This window comes from Cebus imitator, unplaced genomic scaffold, assembly GCF_001604975.1.
Source record: "Cebus imitator isolate Cc_AM_T3 unplaced genomic scaffold, Cebus_imitator-1.0 Scaffold136, whole genome shotgun sequence".
NCBI lineage: Eukaryota > Metazoa > Chordata > Mammalia > Primates > Cebidae > Cebus > Cebus imitator.
Window position 1 is genome coordinate 1,483,371 of NW_016107451.1, and position 25,062 is coordinate 1,508,432.

Genomic DNA, 25,062 nt, shown 5'->3' on the forward strand with positions numbered 1-25,062 from the left:
TTGTTTTAGAGACAGGGTCTTGCTCTGTCACCCAGGCCGGAGTGCAGTCATGCAGCACAGCTCACTGTGCCCTGGACCTCCGGGGCTCTAGTGATCCTCCCACCTCAGCCTCCAGAACCACTGGGACTGCAGGCACACACCACTGCACCTGGCTCATTTTTAAATTTTTTTTAAGAGAGGAGGTCTCACTTTGTTGCCCGGGCTGGTCTTTAACCCCTGGGCTCGAGCGATTCTCCGGCTTCAGCCTCCCAAAGTGTTGAGATTCTAGGTGTGAGCACTGTGCCTGGCCAATGCTAATGTTAATTGGAGAGAAGAAGATGGGGTGCCCCTTTTGCAAGAGCCCAGGCTCTGTGAAATAGGCAAGTGGAGGCCGGGTGTGGTGGCTCATGCCTGTAATCACGGCAGCACTTTGGGAGGCTGAGGTGGGCAGATCACCTGAGGTCGGGAGTTCAAGACCAGCCTGCCAACATGGTGAGACATACAAAAAGTTAGCTGGGCATGGTGGTGCATGCCTGTAGTCCCAGCTAGTTGAGAGGCTGAGGGAGGAGAACCACTTGAACCCAGGAGGCAGAGGTTACAGTCAGCCACAGTCGCACCAATACACTCCAGCCTGGGCAACAAGAGCGAAACTCCATCTCAAAAAAAAAAAAAAAAAAAAAGGCCAGGTGCAGTGTTCACGCCTGTAATCCCAGCACTTTGGGAGGCTGAGGCAGGTGGGTCAGGAGGTCAAGAGATCGAAACCATCCTGGCCAACATGGTGAAACCCCGTCTTTACTAAAAATATGACAAATTAGCTGGGCATTATGGCCCACGCCGAAGTCCCAGCTACTCAGGAGGCTGAGGCAGAAGAATCGCTTGAACCTGGGAGCCGGAGGCTGCAGTGATTCAAGATTGCGCCACTGCACTCCAGCCTGGGCGACAGAGCGAGACTCTGTCCCCGCCACCCCCCAAAAAAAATAGGCAAGAGGAGGGGAGTGAGAAAGAGGCGATTCCCTCCCCAGGTGTCGGGACTAACCCCAGCCTGCCTCACTGGGTTTCCCGAAGCCTGCCCCGCTCGGGACTCTGAGCCAGGCACTTGGCCGCGGTGTCCACTGACTCACGAGCTTCGTGTCTCCCCACAGCCCTCTCGGTGCTCATCTTCATCGCCCTGGCTCTGAATGGCTTTGGTGGGATGTGTATGACCTTCACCTCATTAACAGTGAGTACGGACTTCTTAAAGCTCTCTAGTTCAGTAATCTGCTTCTGCGTTTGAGGCTGCTGTGATTATTTCCACGTCCTTGCCTTCCGTTTGCCTGCGTGTGCCTGGGTGTCCCCAACAGTACAGGGGCTTGGGTGAAGTGTTCTGGCCACAGAGCACGGCAGGGCCTCCTAAACTGAGGTCCTACAGGCAGCAGGGCATGGCTCTCACCATCCCCTGCCTGCCTTTTTTTTTTAAGACAGAGTCTCCCTGTGTTGCCCAGGCTGGAGTGCAGTTGCGCGATCTCACCCCACTGCAACCTCTGCCTCCCAGGTTCAAAAGATTCTCCTGCCTCAGCCTCCCGAGTAGCTGGGATCACAGGCGCCCACCACTACGCCCGGCTAATTTTTGTATTTTTAGTAGAGACGGGGTTTCACCGTGTTGGCCAGGCTGGTCTCCAACTCCTGACCTCAGGTGATCCGCCCCCCTCGGCCTCCCAAAGTGCTGGGATTACAGGCGTGGGCCAGTGTGCCCAGCCGACATTCCCTGCCTCTGATCAGGGCTTTGATGCTGAGGAAGCAGCTCACTAGCCATGTGCCCAAGGAAGGCAGAAGCAGGAAAACAAGACGCTGCCGCCCACGTTCTTTTCCTGTTTGCCGTGGTAGCTGTCACCAGGGGCTCCGGGAGCTCGGGCTCGCAGAGCAGCCTCCACACAGACCTCCCATGGAACTGCCCAGCCCAGCCTTTGCCTTTGTCCAGAGCCCAATGGGAAACTCAGGGGACACCTGGGCTTCTGCCCTTCCTGGTTTCCTGAGTGCCAGGGCACAGCCAGCTGTCTGGGAGGGGAGATGTCTCCTCGGGTGCTGAGCACCCCCTCGTTGAGACCATCAGGTTGTCACAAAATGTGCGTCTTCTTGAAGTGGGGAAGGCAGAAGAAAGGTATGGGTTGGAAGAAAGAAAGTCAACAAAGGGGGCCAGTGCGGTGGCTCACGCCTGAAATCCCAGCAGTTTGGAAGGTCGAGGCAGGTGGATCACTTGAGGTCAGGAGTTCGACGGCCTGGCGAACATGGCAAAACTGTCTCTACTAAAAAATACAGAAAACCCCCGTGTGTGGTGGTAGGCACCTGTAGTCCCAGCTCTTTGGCGGCTGAGGTGGGAGAACCCAGGAGGCGGAGGTTGCCACGAGCCGAGATGGCACCTCTGCACTCCAGCCTGGGCGGCAGAGCGAGACTCTGTCTCAAAAATAAGAAAGTCAAAAAAGGAACAAAAAGTCTGTCCCAGAAGGAAGAAGGGAACTCTCTGTGGGTTTGCCTAGCTGGGCAATGGTGCCATTCAGAGCTGGCCATTGGAAAGCAGTGAGGATAGCAGCCTCTTCAGAGAGAGTTCTTTTCAGCAAGGAAACCTCGCCTGTGTCCATTTCCCAGTGAAAAGGGTTTTAAGACACAATACCTACCATTACTATTTGTAGGACACTGTGGTTTCTGATTTCCCTTGTGGCTGAGTCAGGAGTGGTGCCGTTGAAGGGTTCTTGTTTAGCTTTGAGGGAGCTCTGAGGGCCTCTGGGCCTCTCCTGGTTTTTTTTTTTTTCTTTTTTTTTGAGACAGTCTTGCTCAGTTGCCCAGGCTGGGGTGCAATGGCGTAATCTCGGCTCGTTGCAAGATGAGCCGAGTTCAAGCCACCCAGGTTCAAGCGATTCTCCTGCCTCAGCCTCCTGAGTAGCTGGGATTACAGGTGTGCACAACCACGCCCGGCTAACTTTTTGTATTTTTAGTGGAGACGAGGTTTCACCATGTGGGTCAGGCTGGTCTTGAACTCCTGACCTCAGGTGATCCACCCACCTTGGCCTCCAAAAGTGCTGGGATTACAGGTGTGAGCCACCATACCTGGCCCAAAAGTGGTTTTTATTCTAAAAATTTGTGTTGGGTGCAGTTGCTCACACCTGCAATGCCGGCACTGTGGGAGGCTAAGGTGGGAGGATCTCTCGAGGCCAGGGTTGAGACCAGTCTGAACAACGAAGCAAGACTCTGTCTCTCCACATATATTTTTTTAATTAGCCAGAGCATGGTGGTAGATGCTCGTAGTCACAGCTACTCAGGAGGCTGAGGTGGGAGGAAGGCTTGAACCCAGAAGTTTGAGGCCACAGTATTCCATAATTGCACCACTACATTCCAGCCTGGTGACAGAGCGAGACCTTGTCCCAAAAATATGAGTAAAAATTCAACATTTCAGAAACATGAATTGTAGACTAAACGTCTATAAGCCTGCCAGGCACAGTGGCTCATGTCTGTAATCTTAGCACTTTGAGAGGCTGAGGAGGGCCGATCACCTGAGGTCGGGAGCTCGAGACCAGCCTGGCCAACATGGTGAAACCCCGTCTCTATCAAAAATACAAAAAAATTAGCGTGGTGTGGTGGCACATAATCCCAGCTACTTGGGAGATTGAGGCAGGAGAATTGCTTGAATCTAGGAGGCGGAGGTTGCGGTGAGCCAGGACTGCGCCATTGCACTCCAGCCTGGGCAACAAGAGCAAAACTCCGTCTTAAAAAAGAAAATGCTATAAGCCTGTCTTCATCAGTTTGGAATATATTTCTTCATTTTTTAAAAGATCTGCATATACCAATGTTATTCTTTTCTTAAAAAAAAGAACCGTGATAACTTGCCTTTTCCCTTAATGTATCTTTTACATCTTTTGCTGTCATTACTTCGAGGTCTGTCTTATTATTAAGCAGTTCTGTGTTATTCTGTAATGTAGATGTATCATCATTTATTCAACCGGTTTCCTACTAATGGACATTTGGCTTGGTTTCCAGTTTTTCCGATTTATGAATGCTGCTGAAGTGAACATCCCTGTGCCTGTATTTCTGTAAAATAAGTTCCTGGAAGTGGAAGTGCTGGGCCACAGGATTAGCATATTTTAAAATTTAATATGTACTGTTAAATCGTCTTGTAAAAGGTTACCTGGCTTGGCACTGTGGCTCATGCCTGTAATCCCAGCACTTTGGGAGGCTGAGGCGGGCGGATCACCTGAGGTCAGGAGTTGGAGATCAGCCTGGCCAACATGGTGAAACCCCATCTCTACTAAAAATACAAAAACTAGCTGGGTGTGGTGGAGGGTGCCTGTAATCCCAGCTACTCGGGAGGCTGAGGCAGGAGAATCGCTTGAACCTGGGAGGCGGAGGCTGCAGTGAGCCAAGATCATGCCACTGCACTCCAGCCTGGGTGACAGGAGTAAGACACTGTCTCAAAAAACAAAGCCTGCCTGCTGCCACAAGCCCACCGGCATGCATGCGAGTGCCTTTTTCTCCACGTCCTTTCCAGTCTGTTCCATTCATCTTCTAAACATTTGCCACTCTGATCTGGTGAAAAATGATACACCATGAGTTTAAAAATGTCTTTCATCATTAGTAAGACAGATCGTCTTTTCTCTGCTTTTTTGGTAATTTGCATTTCTTCTGTGAATTGCTTCTTTGTGGCATTTGTCTGTTTTTCTACAGCGCTCTTGATTTTATTATTATTATTATTTAGTGACTTGTAAGAGCTCTTTCAAATTCAAAAAAAATTGGTGTTCTGAGTGAGCAAGAGATCTTTCCCTGGGCTCTTCAGGTCTCTACATGGTCCTCTACATGGTCCATGAGTCAGTTTCAGGAGGGCCGTGCACACCCTTGGAATTCCATGCCAACACACTGCGTGTAGGTGCCGCTCAGCTGTGTCTTTCGGGAGGGCAAGGTTCATTACGTTCACTGGCCACCAGCAGGTCTGTGTAAAGGCTAAAAACCACCACTGTGGCCGGGCACGGTGGCTCACGCCTGTCATCCCAGCACTTTGGGAGGCTGAGGCGGGTGGATCACCCGAGGCCAGGAGTTTCTTGGTTTTTTTTTGAGATGAAGTTTCGCTCTTGTCCAGACTGGAGTGCAATGGCGAAATCTCAGCTCACCGCAACCTCTGCCTCCCTGGTTCAAGCGATTGTCCTGCCTCAGCCTCCCGAGTAGCTGGGACTACAGGTGTGCCTGCCACCACGACCAGCTAATTTTGTATTTTTAGCAGAGATGGGGTTTCTCCATGTTGGTCAGGCTGGTCTCGAACTCCCGGCCTCAGGTGATCCGCCTGCCTCAGTCCCAAAGTGCTGGGATTATAGGCGTGAGCCACCGTGATTGGTGAGGCCAGGAGTTTGAGACCACTCTGGCCAACATGGCGAAACCCCATCTGTAGTAAACATACAAACATTAGCCTGGGATGGTGGTGGGTGTCTGTAATCCCAGCTACTCGGGTGGCTGAGGTGGGAGAATTGCTTGAACCCAGGAGGCAGAGGTTCCAGTGAGCTGAGGTCATGCCCCCACACTCCAGCCTGGATGGCAGAGGGAGACTCGGTCTCAGAAAAACCAGAAACCACTGCAGCAGGAGCGTTTCTGTTCACGCTGCTCTCCCACTGGAGGCAGAAAGCTGCCCAGGTTAGATAGTGACCAGGCAACTCTCTTGCCTGGTCACCATTTAAAGCGTTTGGCTCCCAGGGGTCTGTCCAAGGGAAGCTGGTGGTTTGTTCTCCATGGTTTTCATTCTTTGATCTGGAGCAGGGTCAGCAAACACCGTCGCCAGGCCAAACCCAGACCACTGCCTGCTTTTGTAAACAAAGCTTCATGGGGGCAGAGCTGTGCCCGTTTGCTCCCGTCTGTGGCTGCTCTTGTGCTACAGTGGGAGTTACGCTCTGGTGACAGAGACCACATGTATGGCTTGTGAAGCCCAAAGGTCTGTTATCTCAGCTGGGTGCAGTGGGTCATGCCTGTCACCCCAGCACTTTGGGAGGCCAAGGCAGGTGGATGGCCTCAGCCCGGGAGTTCGAGACCAGCCTGGGCAACATGGCGAAAGCTTTCTCTATTTAAAAAAAAAAAAGTTGGCTGGGTGTGGTGGGTTACGCCTGTCACCCCAGCACTTTGGGAGGCCGAGGCAGGCAGATCACCTGAGGTCAGGAGTTTGAGACCAGCCTGGCCAACATGGTGAAACCCCCTCTCTACTAAAAATATAAAAGTTAGCCTGATGTGGTGGCGTGCACCTATTGTCCCAGCTACTCAAGGAGCTGAGGCAGGAGAATCACTTAAACCTAGGAGGTGGAGGATGCAGTGAGCTGAGAGGTCCCGTCATTGCACTCCAGTCTGGGCGACAGAGCAAGACTCTGACTCAAAAAAAAAACAAAACAAAAAACAAAAAAGTGTACTGTCTGGTCCTTTATGGAAAAAGTTTGCCAACCCTTGGTCTAGAGGCCCCAAGAGGCTGCCAGGTCACTGTTGCCCATCTGTGGGCGGGGGCTGACCCTCCCCCACGCCACACCCTGTGGTTGCATGGGCCAGCTCTTTCTGAGTCATCTCTTTCCCGCCCCTCCCCCTGGGCCTGCAGGGAGCTCCGTGGGCATTCCCCTGTCCCATGAGGCCTCTGCTGAGGGCTGCAGTGGCTGCTCTTTGAGAACGGACCCCGAGAGGGGAATGAGGTCAGTGAGGGCAGGGCTGGAGCAGTTGAGCAATCCTCGGGCTGACCGGGGCTTCTGCTGAGCAGAGCTGAATCTTGTTCTGATACAGCCGGGCCTTTAGAAAGCAGAACCGTGGGGACTGGCTCCCCGAGACGCGGCGCCCTCAGCACAGTGGCACTTTCTGTTCGTGTCTCCCGCCCATGTTCTAATTTTAGGGACAAAAGAGTCTCCAGGGTCGCCTTTAGGAATTTCTAAAATCCAATCTCCAGCAGCCATGTTGGGGCCAGGGATGATAGCTCTGTGATAACCCAGGAATCGGGGGTGGCGGCGTTGCTGTGGAAGCATTGATTTGGGGGACTCCTGGGTCCCCAGGGCCTTTGTGCTGCATGGGCTGCGGTCTAAATACAGGTGACCGGGGCTGTAAGCTGTTGACCCCACTGGTGGTGAGGGGCCCCACGTGGGCAAACACCTTTTCCTCATGGTCCAGGAGGAGGCGGCCACGAGCCCTCCTTCCGGAGCCTGAGAGGTCGGCACCCATGGGTGGCTTTTCCATCCCCAGTGGAGGCTCCGAGGGGTGAGGGCAGATCTCACAGCAGGGGGGCTGCCCATAGCCAGGACTGGGTCTCCCAGGGCCCGGGCCATTGCCTGGCGTCCTTGGAGGGTGGGTGCGGAGCACGCCCCGCGCTGTGGCGCCTCGGCCTCCTGGGGCCATCTGGACAGCACACGTGTTTGCTCAGGGCCCGCGTTTGCACAGCCTTTCAACTCGCTTCATCGGCCCGAGCACAAACACAGCCGGCGGCTGACGCAGTGTCGGGGGACCACCCTCCAGCCCGGAGCCTGGGTTGCTTAGAGATGGAGCCGCTGCGGCCAAAATTGTGAAGCTGCCGTTTCTGCTCCATTGCCCTGACCCCCATCCCCATGGGTGGGACTGGGAGTTCTGAGCAGAAACCACACAGAAAAGCAGGTTGCAGAATGTCACCCGGCCCCTGATGAAACACCTCTCTGTGGCTTTTCCCTTTTGATCCCCTTGGTCTGACTTTAAACCTGAGGAAGACGAGCCCGTGGGAGTTGGGATCCGAGGGAGGTGAAGGGGATAAACAGCCTCTTCGATCCTGGAGAGGAGGGCAGGGTGGCAGCTGCCCCCAGAAAGGGGACAGGGCTTTAGTGCCCTGGCTCAGTAGACCTTGAATCTACAGCCAGGAGACGGCCTCACGACGCCTCCGGGCCAGCGCTGGAGGGTCCAGGAGAGGGTCCCGAGGTGGCCCCCGGCCAGTTCTAGAGGGTCCAGGAGAAGGTCCCGCGGCGCCCCCAGCCAACTCTGGAGGGTCCAGGAGAGGGGCCCGCGGCCCGCCCCGGCCAACTCCAGAGGGTCCAGATGCCTGGTGAGCGGATTTGCCAGTGCCCAGTGCCGGTTCTGCCTCCCCGCCTCCCTCTGTTTCTGTGCTGTGCTTGGGGACCCTCAGGCAGTCAGCTGCTTGCCATTGATTTGGGAAGAATTTGCCATCCAAGGGTTCTGCCTCATGAATTTGCTCCAGCATGTGACCACGGTCAGGGCTGGACAGAAAGGACGGTGGCACTGGCAGGGCTGGACTGGGCCGGGAAGGCACAGGGTGGCCCTTCCCCACCCCTTCAGCAGTGAAGCAGAAAGGTGACACAAGGACCTTCTCGTGGGCAGCGTGGGCTCGGAGGGGCTGGTTGTTTGGGTAGGAAACAGCCCCGCCTCGCCGAGCCTGCCTGTGTGGCCTGGTCCCAGGGTCCTGGCCTGTGCAGGTTGTACAGAACTCTGAGTGTGCCCCCAGCCACCTGAGGACAAAGCTCCCTCTGGAAGGGACCCGAGGGCCAGAACGCCAGCCCCCACCCACCGCTCAGCTCCCGCAGGCCAGGGAGGACTCGGGAGGCTGTAGATGTGGAAAGTCAGGGCCGGGGTGCCGTAGCAACCCCTCGTTTCTTCCTGCGCTGGGCCAAAAGGCACGTGCGTCCTGCATCGCAGAGAAGCTCCTCCATGTGCACTGTCCTAGGGCCGTGGCCTCTGGGGACGCCTGTCCAGTGGCATTGCTCTGCGGCCAGAACACCAGGGGAGGGGCTGCCTGCAGCTGCTGTTTTCCCCTCTGGGAAGGTCACAGGGTCCAGCCTGTGTATGGTGCAGCCAGGGGCCTGAGAGAGAGTCACGGGCAGTGCTGTGTGCATGAGGCCATGGGGAGGCCACGTAGTCCGGGCAGTTGGGATGGGTACTGCCTGCTCCAGCTCTGACCCTCATGGAGGTAGCCAGGGGGCTGTGGGAAGCACCCAAGGCCTGGTAGAGGGGCTTGCATGCCCACTATGAGTGTGTCTGTGAGTCAGGAAATGGCCTCTGCTGAGTGTCTTCTGGCATCTGCCGCTGCAGCACGGTGCCGGCTTCCTGCCTGGCAGCAGACCTGGTTCTTCCCTCTGCCAGCCTGAGGCCCGCACTGGGCCGCCCTTGCTTGGGCACCGCAGCTTCCGAGGAGCCATTCTGTGCAGCTGAGACTGGCAGAGGCAGGGAAGCTGCTGGGAGATGTGGGGAAGGACCCAGATGTGAGGAGGACCCACCGAGTCCATGGGCAGATGCAAACCCACTCGCTGCTGTGGCGCGGACCACCGGGAGGGCAGCCGAAGGCGGCCAGTGGGAGGGGAGGGCAGGGGGCAGACAGGGATAAAAGGAGCTTGGGAAGGAATACAAGGAATCGCTAAAAGAGACAGGGCGTGGTGGCACACCACCCCCCGCGTAGTCCCAGCTACTCGGGCAGCCGAGGCAGGCGGAGCATCTGAGCCCAGGAGCACTGCACGGTAGTGTGCTGTGCTGACCAGCTGTCTACACTAAGTTCAGCATCAATATGGTGACATGGTGGGGCCGGGACCACCAGGTTGCCTAAGGAGGAGCGAACTGGACCAGGTCAGAGGCAGAGCAGGTCCAAACTCCCCTGCTGATCAGTAGTGGGATTATGCCTGTGAATAGCCACTTCACTCCAGCCTGGGCAATTGCATGACCTCATCCTAAAAATAAATTTATTTATTTATTTTTGAGATGGAATTTCTCTCTTGTTGCCCAGGCTGGAGTGCAATGGAGCAGTCTCGGCTCACGGCAACCTCTACCTTCTAAGTTCAAGCAATTCTGCTGCCTCAGCCTCCCAAGTAGCTGAGATTACAGGCACATGCCACCATGCCCTGCTAATTTTTTATATTTTTAGCAGAGATGGGGTTTCTCCATGTTGGTCAGGCTGGTCTTGAACTCCTGACCTCAGGTGATCCACCCGCCTCGGCCTCCCAAAGTGCTGGGATTACAGGTGTGAGCCACCACATCCAGCCTAAAAATAAAATTTTACACCTATAATCCCAACACTTTGGGAGGCCAAGGTGGGTGGATCACCTGAGGTCAGGTGTTTGAGACCAGCCTGGCCAATATATAGTGAAACCCCATCCCTACTAAAAATACAAAAATTAGCCAGGTGTGGTGGCTCACGCCTTTAATCCCAGCTACTCGGGAGGCTGAAGCGATTCAAGGTGAATCTCTTGAACCCGGGAGGCGGAGGTTGCAGCGAGCCAACATTGCGACACTGCACGTCAGCCTGGGTGACAGAGTGAGACTGTCTCAGAATGAATGAATGAATGAAAGAATGAAAAATAAAGCTCTAGTTGGAGGGCGCAGGTTGAATGTTTAATAAATAACACGTACAAGGCGTGGGATCCAAACTGAAGTGTGTATTGGCTAGGGCCACGTGAGGCTCCCGAGAGGCAATGTGGCCTGGGGCTATGCACAGACGCTTTGCCTGGCTTGAATCCCAAATTTGACCATTACTAGCTTGGCAGAGTTCCTTGACTTTTCTAATCTTTAAGTTTGGTACTTATTAAGTGAGGTCATAAGTGACACCTACCTCATACAGTTGCTTTGAGTTGTTTTTTTGTTTTTTGTTTTTCTTTTAATTTTTGGGACGGAGTTTCACTCTTGCTGCCAAGGCTGGAGTACAGTGGCATGATCTCAGCTCACTGAAACCTCCACCTCCCAGGTTCAAGTGATTCTTCTGCCTAGCTTCCCAAATAGCTGGGATTACAGGCTCCCAACACCACACCTGGCCAATTTTTTTATTTTTATTTTTAGTAGAGAAGGATTTTTGCCATGTTGACCAGACTGGTCTCAAACTCCTGGCCTCAGGTGATCTGCCCGTCTTAGCCTCCCAAAGTGCTGGGATTACAGGCGTGAGCCACCATGCCTGGCTGAGGGTTTTTAAGATCGTAAATAGGGTGGGTATTAAAAATAGTTGCTGTTGGGCTGGGTACAGTGGCAGGCAGATCACCTGACGTCCGGAGTTCGAGACCAGCCTGACCAACATGGAGAAACCCTGTCTCTACTAAAAATACAAAATTAGCTGGGCGTGGTGGCGCATGCCTGTAATCCCAGCTACTTGGGAGGCTGAGGCAGGAGAATCACTTGAACCTAGGAGGTGGAGATTGCAGTGAGCCGAGATTGTGCCACTGCACTCCAGCCTGAGCAACAAGAGTAATACTCTGTGTCAAAAAAAAAAAGGTAGCCATTATCATATGTGTTATGACTTAATAGCAGGGAAAATGTCCTGGTCAAGCTGCTCTGGCACAGCCAGCGGGGGAAGTGGCCTCTGGCAGGCGCAGCAGCTTTGGGAGGAAGAAAAGGAAACTGGCTCCAGGCTACAACTCCGATGCGTATTACCCTTGACATAAATAATCAGCATCCACAGAGGCAGCTTTCTTCTCCTGTCCTTGTTCTTTTGCGGCCACATGTTGGCTTCTGCCAGGATGTTTATGCTTCGGGTTTCCCTGGTCAAGGTCATCCTTCACGCTCTTTCCAGAGAGATTTCATTTGGCATGAATGCTAGGTAGTCCCTAAAAGCTGAAACACACTTTCGACCACCTATTTAAAAACTTTTATTGGTCAAAAAACACCAAGAGGTGGGGGGCAGTGGCTCAGTCCTGTCACCCCAGCACTTTGGGAGGCTGAGGTGGGCAGATCACCTGAGGTCAGGAGTTCACAATCAGCCTGGCCAACATGGCAAAACCCCATCTCTACTGAAAAGAGAAAAAATTAGGTGGGCGTGGTGGCAGGCACCTATAATCCCAGCTACTCAGGAGGCTGAAGCAGGAGAATCACTTGAACCTGGGAGGCAAAGGTTGCAGTGAGCCGAGATCACACCATTGCACTCCAGCCTGGGCAACAAGAGCAAAACTCTGTCAAAAAAAAAAAAAAAAACAAAAAACCCACCGTAAATTAAGAAGTTAAATGACAAGCTAGAAAAACTTATAGTATATAGAAGAACTGCAAATGTCTTTAGTTTGTTGCTATTATTATTTTTTGAGACAGAGTCTTGCTCTGTCACCTAGGCTGGAGTACAGTGGCACGATCTAGCCTCATTGCAACCTCTGCCTCCTGGGTTCAAGTGATTCTCCTACCTCAACTCTCTGAGTAGATGGGATTACAGGCTCCTGCCACCATGTCTGGCTAATTTTTGTATTTTTAGTAAAGATGGGGTTTCACCATATTGGCCAGGCTGGTCTCGAACTCCTGACCGCAAGTGATCTGCCCACCTCTGCCTCACAAAGAGCCCTGGGATTACAGATGTGAGCCACCGTGCCTGGCCTGTGAATGTCTTTAATACAAGAGCCTTCGCAAAATCAATATATAAAGATTGGCCGGGCGCAGTGGCTCATAACTGTAATCACAGCACTTTAGGAAGACGAGGTGGAAGGATGGCTTGAGTCCAGGAGTTCAAGACCAGCATGGGCAATAGAGTGAGACCCTGTCTTTATAAAACTGAAAGAATGGAAACAAAGAAAGATGAAGGAGACCGTGCTGTCCAGACCCCCGCAGTTCGTGCGCCCTTGCGGACCCGCGGGGACCTCCAGGAGGGCGGTGCAGGGCTGGGGTGGTCTTGGTGCAGGAGGCTCCTGCTCAGCCGTGCCTCAGTGTTGCTGTGGCCTTGGCTGCACAGCACCTGCTTCTGCTGGCATCAGCTGTGCGAAGGCAGATAGTGTGCCTCCCTGGCTGTGGGGCTCGTCTTCGGCAGCCTGGCAGGCCTGAGTGCTTATTAGCTATCTCGGGCTCCAGGGAACATTTGGGTTCTCCTGGCTACATCTGGAAGCTTGGCTGCATATGGGAATGAGATTCCACCACTCTGTAAAATGCATGCCTGCAGGTTTAATCGCAGCTCAGTGATGGCTCCCAAACCTGGAGTTAGTGTGTTGAACAGACCCTTTTGAGAGCGGTCTTGTCCCAGCTCGGACTTAAGAATTTAAAATCTGCAAACTTCCACTGTTTTCACTGCATTAAGAGAAATAAGTGCAACATTTTTCTATTTCAGACATTTTACTTAAAAAAAAAAAACAAAACACTGCCAGGTGCAGTGGATCATGAGGTCAGGAGTTCAAGACCACCCCAGCCAACATGGCGAAACCCTGTCTCTACTAAAGATACAAAAAATTAGCCGGGGCCAGGCACAGTGGCTCATGCCAGTAATTCCAGCACTTTGGGAGGCAGAGGTGGGCAGATTACCTGAGGGTCAGGAGTTTGACACCAGCCTGGCCAACATGATGAAACCCCATCTGTACTGAAAATGAAAAATTAGCCAGGCATGGTGGCAGGTACCTGTAATCTCAGCTACTCAGGAGGCTGAGGCAGAAGAATCACTTGAACCTGGGAGGCGGAGGTTGCAGTGAGCGGAGATCGCGCCACTGCACTCTACCCTGGGCAACAAGAGTGAAACTGTCTCAAAAAAAAAAAAAATTAGCTGGGCATGGTGGTGTGCCCTTGATAAGTCCCAGCTACTCGGGAGGCTGAGGTAGGAGAATCGCTTGAACTCTGGAGGCAGAGGTTGCAGTGAGCCGAGATCACACCATTGCACTCCAGCCTGAGCGACAGGGGGACACTCCATCTCAAAAAGAAAAGAAAAGAAAAAAAAAAAAAAGAAAAACAGAAAAAAACTCACCAAACTGGGAGAGGTGGAAAATCAGTCGTTACCATGGCAACCCTGCAGAGACTGTGGATGTGCAACGCAAGAGCTTAATGATACCCTCATATAGACCCATTCTTTCTGTATCTACAGGTAAAATTTCAAGGATGAAATGTTAGGTGTCAACATTGCAGGCGGATCACTTGAGGTCAGGAGTTCGAGACCAGCCTGACCAACATGGTGAAACCCTGTCTCCACTAAAAATACAAAAATTAGCCAGGGGTGGTGGTGGGCACCTGTAATCCCAGCTGCTCAGGAGGCTGAGGCAGGAGAATTGCTTGAACCCGGGAGGCGGACGTTGCAGTGAGCCAAGATCATGCCACTGCATTCCAGCCTGGGCAAGAGTGAGACTCCGTCTCAAAAAAAAAGAAGTATATTCTCTTTTGCCTAATGATTCTACTTTCAGGAATTCACCTTAAAGAAATAATAGTTTTAAGTCTCAGGTATGGTCCATGACAAAAAAAGAAAATAAAAATAGTTGTGTGCACAAACGTTGATCCTCAAGGAAGTCCATTCAAACGTGTGTATGTATACACACACACATATATAGTTGTTATTTGTCTTGTTTTTTGTTTTGTTTTGAGACTGAGTCTCACTGTGTCACCCAGGCTGGAGTGCAATGGCTCAATCTCTGCTCATGGGAACCCCTGCCTCCCAGGTTCAAGTGATCCTTCTGCCTCAGCCTCCCAAGTAGCTGGGATTATAGGTGCCCACCACCATGTCTGGCTAATTTTTTGTATTTTTGGTAGAGACAGCTTTACCATGTTGGCCAGGCTGGTCCTGGACTCCTGGCCTCAAGTGATCCGCCTGCCTCAGCCTCCCAAAGTGCTGGGATTATGGATATGAGCCACTATGTCTGGCCTTAGGGTGATTTTCACCTTATTCTTTTTATACTTTGCTCCAAACATTTTGCAATAAACATGCATTACTTTTCTTGTTTTTGAGGCAGAGTCTCGCTCTGTCGCCAGGCTGTAGTGCCCAGTGCGATCTTGGCTCACTGCAACCTCCACCTCCTGGGTTCAAGTGATTGTCCTGCCTCAACCTCCCAGTAGCTAGGATTACAGACACATGCCACCACGCCCAGCTAATTTTTGTATTTTTCATAGAGACAGAGTTTCACCATGTTGGCCAGGATGGTCTCGATCTCTTGACCTCGTGATCCGCCTGCCTCAGGCTCCCAAAGTGCTGGGATTACAGATGTGAGCCACCGCGCCTGGCCCATGCATTACTTTAGTAAGGAAAAGTTCACAATTTAAAATACAAATGTCGGTGTTGGTTTGAAGGTTGCCTAGTGTGGGCTCCCCTAAGGCACTCTACCCTGCTAAGGAATGGCCCTGCTGACCAGAATCACATGTTGGAAAGAATTTTCTTGGTGCTTATAAGAACGTTCCAGGCGGCAAGAGACAGGGTATCAAAGGAAGCGTCGGGGAGGCCCCTGCCTTGTCCAGGCCTGCAGGCAAGGGCCTCATCCGTGGACAGATGGAGAGTCGGCCTTTTCCCCGGGTTCTGCTCTTCCCCATCCTGGATCTAGTGCTGGGGAGAAGACCGGGCAGAGCCATGAGCTCACTCCAAATCCCTGTGGCTCTGTTGGTCTGCAGCCTAGGTAGGGTTAAACCAGGCTTGAGGTTAAGAAGGTAGGGCAAAGGCCTCCCTGGCACGCTGTCTGCAGAGCATTCTCTTTTTTTTTTTTGAAACAGAGTCTTACTTTGTCTCCAGGCTGGAGTGCAGTGGTATGATCTCGGGGCACTGCAGCCTCCACCATTCAGGTTCTAGTGTTTCTCCTGCCCCAGCCCCCAGAGTAGCTAGGATTACAGGCACCTGCCATTATGCCCAGGTCATTTTTGCATTTTTATAGAAATGGGGTTTCACCATGTTGGCCAGGCTAGTCTTGAACTCCTGACCTCAGGTGATCCACGCACCTCAGCCTCCCAAAGTGCAGGGATTACAGGTGTGAGCCACTGTGCCTGGTGTCATTTCTTTTTTTGTAAATGAAGTCTTGCTCTGTCACCCAGACTGGAGTGCAGTGGCGCGATCTCGGCTCACTGCTGTAACCTCTGTCTCCTGGGTTCAAGCGATTCCTGCCTCAGCCTCCCAAGTAGGTGGGATTATAGGCATATTCCACCACACCCAGCTAATTTTCCGTATTTTTGGTAGAGACAGGGTCTCACTATGTTGCCCAGGCTAGTCTTGAACTCCTGGCCTCAAGTGATCGCCAGCCTCGACCTCCCAAAGTACTGGGATTATAGGTGTAAGCCACTGCACCCCGTCTGACTGTGACTTTTTGATACCCTAGTGGGTATCAAGTGGCATCTCACTGTGGTTTTGATTTGCATTTCACTATGATTAATGGTGTTGAGCTTGTTTTCATACGCTTAGTGGCCATTTGTATATCTTCTTTGGAGAAATGTCTATTCAGATCTTTGCCCATTTAAAAAAATTTGTTATTTCAAAAATTAGCTGGGCACGGTGACACATACCTGCAATTCCAGCTGCTCGGGAGGCTGAGGCAGGAGAATCGCTTGAACCCAGGAGACAGAGGTTGCAGTGAGTCGAGATGGCGCCACTGCGCTCCAGCCTGGGAGACAGCAAGGCTTCATACAAAAAACAAATGGGTTATTTATCATTTCATTATTGAATTGTAGCGGTTCTTCTATGTTCTATTTTTTGTTTCTTGAATGACTATTGAGTGCTGTCTTTACATACTCTAGATGCAAGCTCCTGATTAGATCGATGGTTTGTAAGAAGTTTCTCGAATTCTGTGCATTCTTTTCACTTTCTCCAACTCCTGCCCTCACTCAGGTAATCCTGCCGCCTCAGCCTTCCAGAGTGCTGCGATGCCAGGCCTGAGCCACCACTCCCAGCTCTTTTCACTTTGTCAATGCCATCCTTTAAAGCACAGAAGGTGTAAATTTTGACAATATCTCTGACTCATTTTTAACTGTGGGCAAAACAGGCAGAAATGATTAGAGGCAGGCATGTCGCCATGTGCGGACTGCCTCTCCTCACTGCAATTAATTTGCTTGTAGGTAGGCAGGTTTGATAACACAAAATGGTTTAGTTTTTGTTTGGGGAGGCCAAGCTGGGAGCATCGCTTGAGGCTAGGAGTTCATGACTAGCCTGAGCAATATAATGAGACCCCATCTCTACAAAAATAATTAAGGGCTAGCTGGGGGCCAGGCGCAGTGGCTCACGCCTGTAATCCCAGCACTTTGGGGGGCCGAGGCAGGCAGATCATTTGAGACTAGCCTGGCCAACATGGAAGAAACCCCATCTCTATTAAAAATACAAAATTAGCCAGGCGTGATGGTGGGTGCCTCTGATCTCAGCTACTCGGGAGACTGATGCAGGAGAATCGCTTGAAGCCGGGAAGCGGAGGTTGCAATGAGCCGAGATTGCGCCACTGCACTCCAATCTGGGCGACAGGAGCGAAACCCCATCTCAAAAGAAAGAAATTTAGAAGCAGGACTCCTGGGCCGTCTTCATCACCAGACCAGAGAGAACTGTTGAATTCTGATTGACACCTTCCAAAAATCTACCCTCTCCAAACCAAAAGCAGTTTTTGCTGACATCTGGTCTTTCTGGGATGCTGATATTTTTATTTATAAAATGACTTGATTATCCCCAAATAGATGCGTATTTTTAACAGGCTCTCTCCCTTTGAGGGCTGCCTGAGGCTCATAACTTTGTTCTCTGGCATCTCCACATTACCCTGGAGGGACAAGAAGGCTCTTGGGTTCTGCTAGGAGCAGAGAAGCGGGGAGGGTTGCCCGCTGCAGTCAGGCAGCCACTTGTACCCTGTGTGACCTCCCTCCTCTCCTGTATCAGCCCTGGTGCAGAGAGGAGACACTTTGAGTGAGCGGTCATCACCTCTGGACTACTGCCCTGTGAGTCACACAGGAGGGGCACAGGTGAAGAGGGGCCGATGGGCCTGGTCATCTTCCCGCTCCTCCTGAGCTTCCCTGGTGCCTCCTCCCGCTGAGGCTTCCCTGCTTCTTATCTCTCAGCTGCCCAACATGTTCGGAGACCTTCGGTCCACGTTTATTGCCCTGATGATTGGGTCCTACGCCTCCTCGGCCGTCACCTTCCCGGGAATCAAGGTGAGCATGAGTAGCACTGGCGTCCGTGATCAGCTCTGCTCCAGCCTCCGTCTGCCCTCTCTGAGAGGGAGGCAGTTGCGGGCACCGGGGGTGCCCCCTCCCCAGCACCCTCACCCTGGCAGGATGCACCTGGCATCAGGAGCGAGAAACGAGAACCACATGGCCTCGGGGGCAGGACTCACACATGTGCTGTGGGCTCTGCTGCAGGCGCCTGTGCATTTCTGGGCTGGGGCAGGGAAAGGGCGGGGGGTGAGTTTGTCTCAGACTTGAGTCTAGCTCCTGTCTCCCCCGGCTCCCCGGCCCCCAGCTCCCTGTCTCCCCCGCTCACTGGCGGCTGTTACTGTGCCATTGCTCCATCCACCAAAGCACTGCTCCTGGCCAAGCTGGTTCAGCTATTTCCCTCCCAGGCAGGACTCCGACCTGTGGAAGTCAACACAGGGTCAGGATGAAGCAAACACCCCACAGCCCATCCGCCCGAGTTCCTACCCCAAATCCCGTGGCTCTGCCCAGGGCCCCACAGGGGCTACTCTTGCCTCTGGCCCTGACACTGGAGAGAAGCCCCTTTCCTCAGGGGTGCGTGTGGGAAGGCTGCTGGCTGGGAGAGTTCAGGTGCCACGGTGTGGGGTGGCCTTCTGGGCATCGAGGCGGTGGGAGCTGGGACTCGGTGCCAGCCATCCTGTGGACTTGCTGAGATTCTTGCGCCCCTGGACGAGGCGGGTCCCACAAGTTCCTCCTCCTCCTCTTCTCATTGGCTCATGTCGGCGTCTTCCCTGGTGCGCTGGGTAACTGTCTGCCAGGTCCTCCCTGGCATGCTGGATAACTGTCTGCCAATGCCTCAGGGACTCTCAGTCACTGCTGGAAGTCGCTGGTACTCATGACTGCAGCGAACATGCCCAGTAGGCTACCCGCTGGCCAGGTCCCGTGCCAAGCACTCTGCCAGGGCCATACCCAGCAGCCCCCACAGCGCCGGGGACCCAGGCCGGTGCACGCCCACCGCATGGGGTCTGAGGGAGCATTTCTTTGTTCTCTGCCATGGGAGCTCTCCAGGGCTCAGGGGAAATATCCATGGACAGGGCCAGCCTGTCTTCAGGGAGCTCCACTCACACCAGACAAGCCGATGGGCCCGAGGTACCATCGCCTCTGCCGGGCTGTTCACTATGAGCCCAAGAGCCATGTCGTGATCTCGGCGGGCCGTCGGGAAGGCCTCCGAGTCGGGGGGGTTCATGACACCCCGGGCCCAGATAATTAGCAGGGCAGGCACGGTGGGAGGACTGGAGGGTGGGGGTCTGATGTCCAAACGTCCAGGCTGGCAGGGCTGTGCCTTCTCACACGGCTCAGCACAGGGACAGCAGGGGCTGCCGGTGCCCCATCTACCGGCTCTTGTCTCCCTTGGCTAACTCTGTCCTTCCCTCACCCCATCCCCACCCCACGGTGCTCGTCAGCTCATCTACGATGCTGGCATCTCCTTCATCGCCATCCTTGTGGTCTGGGCCGGCTGCTCTGGGCTGGTTTTCCTCAACTGCTTCTTTAACTGGCCCCTGGAGCCCTTCCCCGGGCCGGAGGACATGGACTACTCGTAAGTAAAGGTGCCCTGGGCCCCACCCCACCCCACCCCAGCCCGGGTCCCGGGCAGCCCACAGTCACTCTCCTGGGCCCTCTGCCCACCCCACCACCGAGCCAGGGTCCCGGGCGGTGCCCACAGTCACTCTCCCCAGCCCTCTGCCCTGCCCCCCACCCCCCCTAGCCAGGGTCCCAGGCGGTGCCCACAGTCACACTCCACAGCCCTCTGCCCTGCCCGCCCCCCCCGAGCCAGGGTCCTACACAGTGCCCACAGTCACTCTCCCCAGCCCTCTGCCCTGCCCGCCCCCCCGAGCCAGGGTCCCAGGCAGTGCCCACAGTCACTCTTTGCAGCCCTCTGCCCTGCCCCCTGCCACCCCGAGCCAGGGTCCTGCACAGTGCCCACAGTCACTCTCCCCAGCCCTCTGCCCTGCCCCTTCCGGCGACGGTCCCACACAGTGCCCACAGACTCTCTCCCAGGGCCCTGGCCCTATTTCCCCCAAGCTGGGGTTCTGGGCAGCACCATAGACACTCTTCAAGCCGGGGTCGCAGGTGGCACCCACAGACATTCTACCGGGCCCCAGGGTGAAGATCAAGTTCAGCTGGCTGGGCTTTGACCACAAGATCACAGGGAAGCAGTTCTACAAGCAGGTGACCACGGTGGGCCGCCGCCTGAGCGTGGGCAGCTCCATGAGGAATGCCAAGGAGCAGGTGGCACTGCAGGAGGGCCACAAGCTGTGCCTGTCCACCGTCGACCTGGAGGTGAAGTGCCAGCCAGACGCTGCAGGTACCCTCCTGAGATGGCAGTCGGGCGACAGGGAGGGGGCTCCGTGGGTATCAGCTTGCCCCATTCCCACTTCACCTCAAAAGGGGAGGCAGCCCCACCTGCCCTGTTCTGCAGAGGCCTGGGAAGGGAAAGGGATTTCCCCAACTGATTTCACACAGGGGGTGACCCCACGGCAGTGCCAAGCCCATCACCCTCACCAGGCCCATCCCAGGGGGCCTCCTGGCCTCCAGTGTGGAAGGATTTGCATAGCCCCGGGTGGTGGGGACGGTGTGCCCAGCTCTGAGCCCAGGGCCTCTCCCACAGCGGCCCCATCCTTCATGCAAAGCGTGTTCAGCCCCATCCTGCTGCTCAGCCTTGTCACCATGTGCGTCACCCAGCTTCGGCTCATCTTCTACATGGGAGCCATGAACAACATCCTCAAGTTCCTGGTCAGCGGCGACCAGAAGACAGGTAGGCACCCTGGCCGCCTCCCGGGAAGGCAGTCACAGTCACTCTGGCCTGAGCCTAGCCACTGGCCGCAGCCCAGGATGTGTGAAGCTGAGCTAGGCTGGCAGGGCTGCGGACGGCCACCTCCGGGCACTGCTTGCCTAGCAGAGCTCTTTCATCACCACCAGCCCCACCCGTTCTTTCATGTCCCCATCAGGGTTTCCTGGTCCAGGAGGGAGGGAAGGACCAAAATGGCTGCTGTGCATGGGATGTGGTATATGCGTTTTCCATGTCTGAGGGGGAGGCTGCCGTGTGTGCTGCAAAGGAAAACGTGGCACAGAACAGAGCCCTGCACCCCAGTGCAGCTGAAAGACAGCAGGTCATGCCCTCAGTCCTCCCAGAAAGCAGCACGGGGGGTGCATGGACACCCTGCGCATGGAGGTCAGGGTGTGGTTGGAGACGCCGGGGCAAGTGGCTGACCCTGATCTTCGTCCCTCACCGAGAAACAGGGCAGGGCGCGGGCTTTCTCCCAGCCTGGGATCCAGTCGAGGCTTGCCGGCTCCAGCAGACACGGCTGATAACCCACACTCCACTTTTCCAAAACAGCACAGGACTGCAGCTGATTAGAGGTTTTGATTCTGCAAAGAAAGTCAGGACTTCCCGGGGCCTGAGCTGAGTCAGCCCTAGTCATCCCTAGGCGGCACACGCACTCAAAACCCTTTTTATTGGCAGCCTCCATGGGATGCAACTGTTTTTTGATGGTTTACTTGTTTTTATCAAGGCAAAGATACCCTAGGCCTTGTGAAGAATCGGTAACCAGTTTTTTACGGGGTGAGACATCCAGCTTTAATAAAAGTGAGATAACAGACAGAATCAGATCACTCACGCCGGTTCTACTGTGAAACTGGGCGCCTAGGCGGGGCGCAGTGGCTCATGCCTGTAACCCCAGCACTTAGGGAGGCTGAGGTGGGCGGATTACTTGAGGTCAGGAGTTCAAAACCAGCCTAGCCAACATGGTGAAACCCCATCTCTACTAAAAATACAAAAATTTGCCAGGCGTGGTGGCAGGCGCCTGTAATCCCAGCTATTTAGGAGGCTGAGGCAGGTGGATCATCTGAGGTCAGGAGTTCAAGACCAGCCTAGCCAACATGGTAAAACCCCATCTCTACTAAAAATACAAAAATTTGCCAGGCATGGTGGCAGGTGCCTGTAATCCCAGCTATTTAGGAGGCTGAGGCAGGAGAATCACTTGAACCCAAGAGGCAGACATTGTGGTGAGCCGAGATCATGCCACTGCACTCCAATCTGGGCAACAGAGTGAGACTCCATCTCAAAAAAAAAAGGGCCGGGCATGGTACTTCATGCCTGTAATCCCAGCACTTTGGGAGGCCAAGGTGGGTAGATCACAAGGTAAGGCATTCAAGACCAGCCTGGCCAACATGGTGAAACCCTGTCTCTACTAAAAATACAAAAATTAGCCAGCGATGGTGGTGGGCGCCTGTAATCCCAGCTCCTCGGGAGACTGAGGCAGAGAATTGCTTAAACCTGGCAGGCGGAGGTTGCACCGAGCCAAGATCACACCACTGCACTCCAGCCTGGGCGACACAGCAAGATTCCATCTCCAAAAAAAAAAAAAAATCTGTGGAACACGATTTGGGGAAAGCCAATCTATTATATGGTTTTTTTCCTTGTTTTTTTGAGACAGGGTCTCTTTCTGCGTTTCTGTGCTGCCTAGGCTGGACTGCGGTGATACAGACACTGCTGCCTTGACCTCTCAGCGCTCCCCAGAGGCATGCTACCACACCCAGCTAATTTTTAAATTTTTTGTAGAGATGGGTCTTGCTGTGTTGCCCAGGCTGGTCTCAAAACTCCTGGGCTAAAGGGATTGTTCCGCCTTGGCCTCCCAAAGTGCTGGGATTACAGACGTAAACCGCCATGGCTGGCCTGATAAATACTCAGGCCCAGAGCGGTGGAAACTGCCAAGTGTGCAGAGAGCCAGCTCCTGGCCCTGAGAGGCACATCTCCCGGCCGCTGAGTCAGGGTCTTTTACGAAAGCTCTTGAGACATCTTTTGCTGCCCAAGAGGAATTTTTCCAACTGTTTCCTATGTTTGAAAAGTCAATTTCAGGAAGTTAGAGGAAGCCAGGCCAGAAGATTGGTCTGTGGCAAACAGGCCATTGGATTTCCCCGTCCTCCTCCCGTGACCTGTTGCACCCAACACCACGGCCTAGCTGTGCCCAGAGAGACGGCCGCTGGGTCCGGGTCCCTTTCCCCACGCTCATGAGCTCTGGGGCTCCCCGAGAGCAGGCATGCGGTGCTGCTGAGGAGCGCCTGGAACCAGCAGAGCCACCTGCCCCCACTGCGCCCCATGGCCACCTGCAGCCAAGGCTCCTGGGAGCTGGTACCACACGTAGACTCCGGGCCTAGCCGCCGGCCGCTGACCCAGCTGCCTCCTGGCATTTGAGACCCGCCATCAAGCAGGAGTGCAGATTCGGGAAGCCCTAACTAGCAAGGCCGCTGCCCGCTGGGAAAAGGCCGTCATTTTTTTTGGTGAGCTGGGGTCTTGCTCTGCCACTCAGGCTGGAGTGAGTGGTGCAATTCACAGCTCACCGCAGCCTCCAGCTCATGGGCTCGAGGGATCCTCCCACCTCGGCCTGCTAAGTATCTGGGACTATGAGTGTGTGCCGCCACGCCTGGCTAATTTTTTGTTTTCATAAAGACCAATTCTCTCAATTTTACCCAGGCTGGTCTGGAACTCCTGGGCTCAGGCAGTTCTCCCACCTCAGCCTCCCAAAGTGCTGAGATTACAGGCATGAGCCACAGCGCCCATCCAAAAATGCAGTCTCTTTTTTTTGAGACACATTTGTACCCTTGTCACCCAGGCTGGAATGCAATGGTGTGATCTCGGCTCACTGCAACCTCCACCTCCCAGGTTCAAGTGATTTTCCTGCCTCAGCCTCTCAAGTAGCTGGGATTACAGGCATGTGCCACCATACCTGGCTGATTTTTGTATTTTTAGTAGAGAGAGGGTGTCACCGTGTTCGTCAGGCTGGTCTTGAACTCCTGAGCTCAGGTGATACTCCCACCTCTGCCCCCGGAAGCGCTGGGATTACAGGTGTGAACCACCACGCCTGGGTGAAAATGCAGCCTTGAGGTGTTCCCAGCAGTGCCCAGGCCCAGCCAGAGTCGGCACTGCTGCCTCATCCTCCCACCCACCCTCAGGGCATGGCACTTGCTAGGAAGAAGCAGGGTGTTGAGAAACCAGAATCCAGGACCACCAGTGCTTGGGGATTTGAGGCCTCAAAGTGAGAACGGGGTGCAGCGGCCATGCGTAGCCAGATGGGTTGGGTCCCTCTGCCCCCCACTAGTCAAGGCCACCTGTCCTACCCTGCCTTTGTACAGAGTTGACAGGTGACATGTTCTTCTATTGTCCTTGATTCGATAGCAATCTAGAAGTTAATAGATACTATCGTCTACTACATCATCATTTAAGATAGATACGATCATCAGATACAACTGAAAAACAAGGCCTAGAGCGATGGAGTCACATGTTCAAGGCCAGAGCCAGGACTCACATATGGGTCTCAGGTCACTGGAGCTGCACGGCCCTCTAGACTGGCACATTCTGCTCGGAGCAGCAGCTCAGGGCCACCGGGCCTCAGTAGCAGGGGCCACGGCCCGAGGCAGGGGAGCAGGCCCAGGCACGGTCTCCGTTTCCTAACAGAGTGGAAGGGAGGCCAGCTCTGGCCATCTGGAGGAGACCCGTGGTGTCAGATGCCTTGGCCGGGCGTCTGGGGCGGGTTCTGTGTCCTTTCCCTATCTCTGAGCCAGTAGGGCAGGCGGGAGCTATGACACAACCATTCCTGCAGGCCGTGGCAGCAGGGACTCAGATTGCAGCAGGCCTTGCGCTCACCCGCCACTTCCTACCACGCTACCCGCCAGCGTCACGGGCCTGACTCACCAGCCCGCCTGTGACCGGGCACCAGCAGACAGGAGGATGTCTGCAGGGACCTGGCTGAAGCCCGCTGCCCCCCCCAGGGCCCCAGGTTATGCTTGGTGGGAAATGGAATGTGTGCTGGCCCCGAAGGAGCCCGCCCCTCCCCGCATCTCTGCAGCGCTCAGGTTTCTGTCACTAACCTCACTTCTTTCTGCTTTTTCACTTGTGCTGTCTTGATGCAGTGATGGCCACGGGTAAGTGGGGGGGGGGGGCTGTCAGGGAACCTTATGACATCCCCACCCAGCCAGTCTGTTCAACCCAGAAGCTCCTCGCCTCAAGCTCCAGACCCTCCTGGCTAGAGCCGTGGGGGTAGAGGGGGCAGTCAACACTCAGCATCTGTTTCCCTGGAAAACCCACCATAGTTGTAAGTCTTTGAACAGGGAAGCCCTCCCGCTAGAGCCCTGTGAGCGGTGCCTTCCTGGGGTGTTTCTAGAGGCAGAAACTAGTGGCCAGTGGCTTAGAACACCTCCGTCATCGGCTTCGGCAGCTGTGGAGCTCCCACGTCCCGGTGGCTTCCCGGAGCTCTGGGAAGGCCATTGTGACACCTGGGTTTCCTGCGCTGTTTCTTTTTC

The 25,062-nt window shown here is 54.4% G+C and overlaps 1 protein-coding gene across 1 annotated transcript in view; it reads left to right on the forward strand.

The window, feature by feature from the left end:
- Positions 1-25,062, forward strand: part of SLC43A2 (solute carrier family 43 member 2) — a 52,720-nt gene that overhangs the window by 15,689 nt on the left and 11,969 nt on the right. The window contains exons 4-9 of the mRNA XM_017541673.2: positions 1,066-1,198; positions 17,632-17,724; positions 19,167-19,300; positions 19,866-20,068; positions 20,372-20,518; positions 24,673-24,684. Coding sequence (XP_017397162.2) covers positions 1,066-1,198; positions 17,632-17,724; positions 19,167-19,300; positions 19,866-20,068; positions 20,372-20,518; positions 24,673-24,684 — 722 coding nt within the window. The remainder of the gene's footprint in view (positions 1-1,065; positions 1,199-17,631; positions 17,725-19,166; positions 19,301-19,865; positions 20,069-20,371; positions 20,519-24,672; positions 24,685-25,062) is intronic.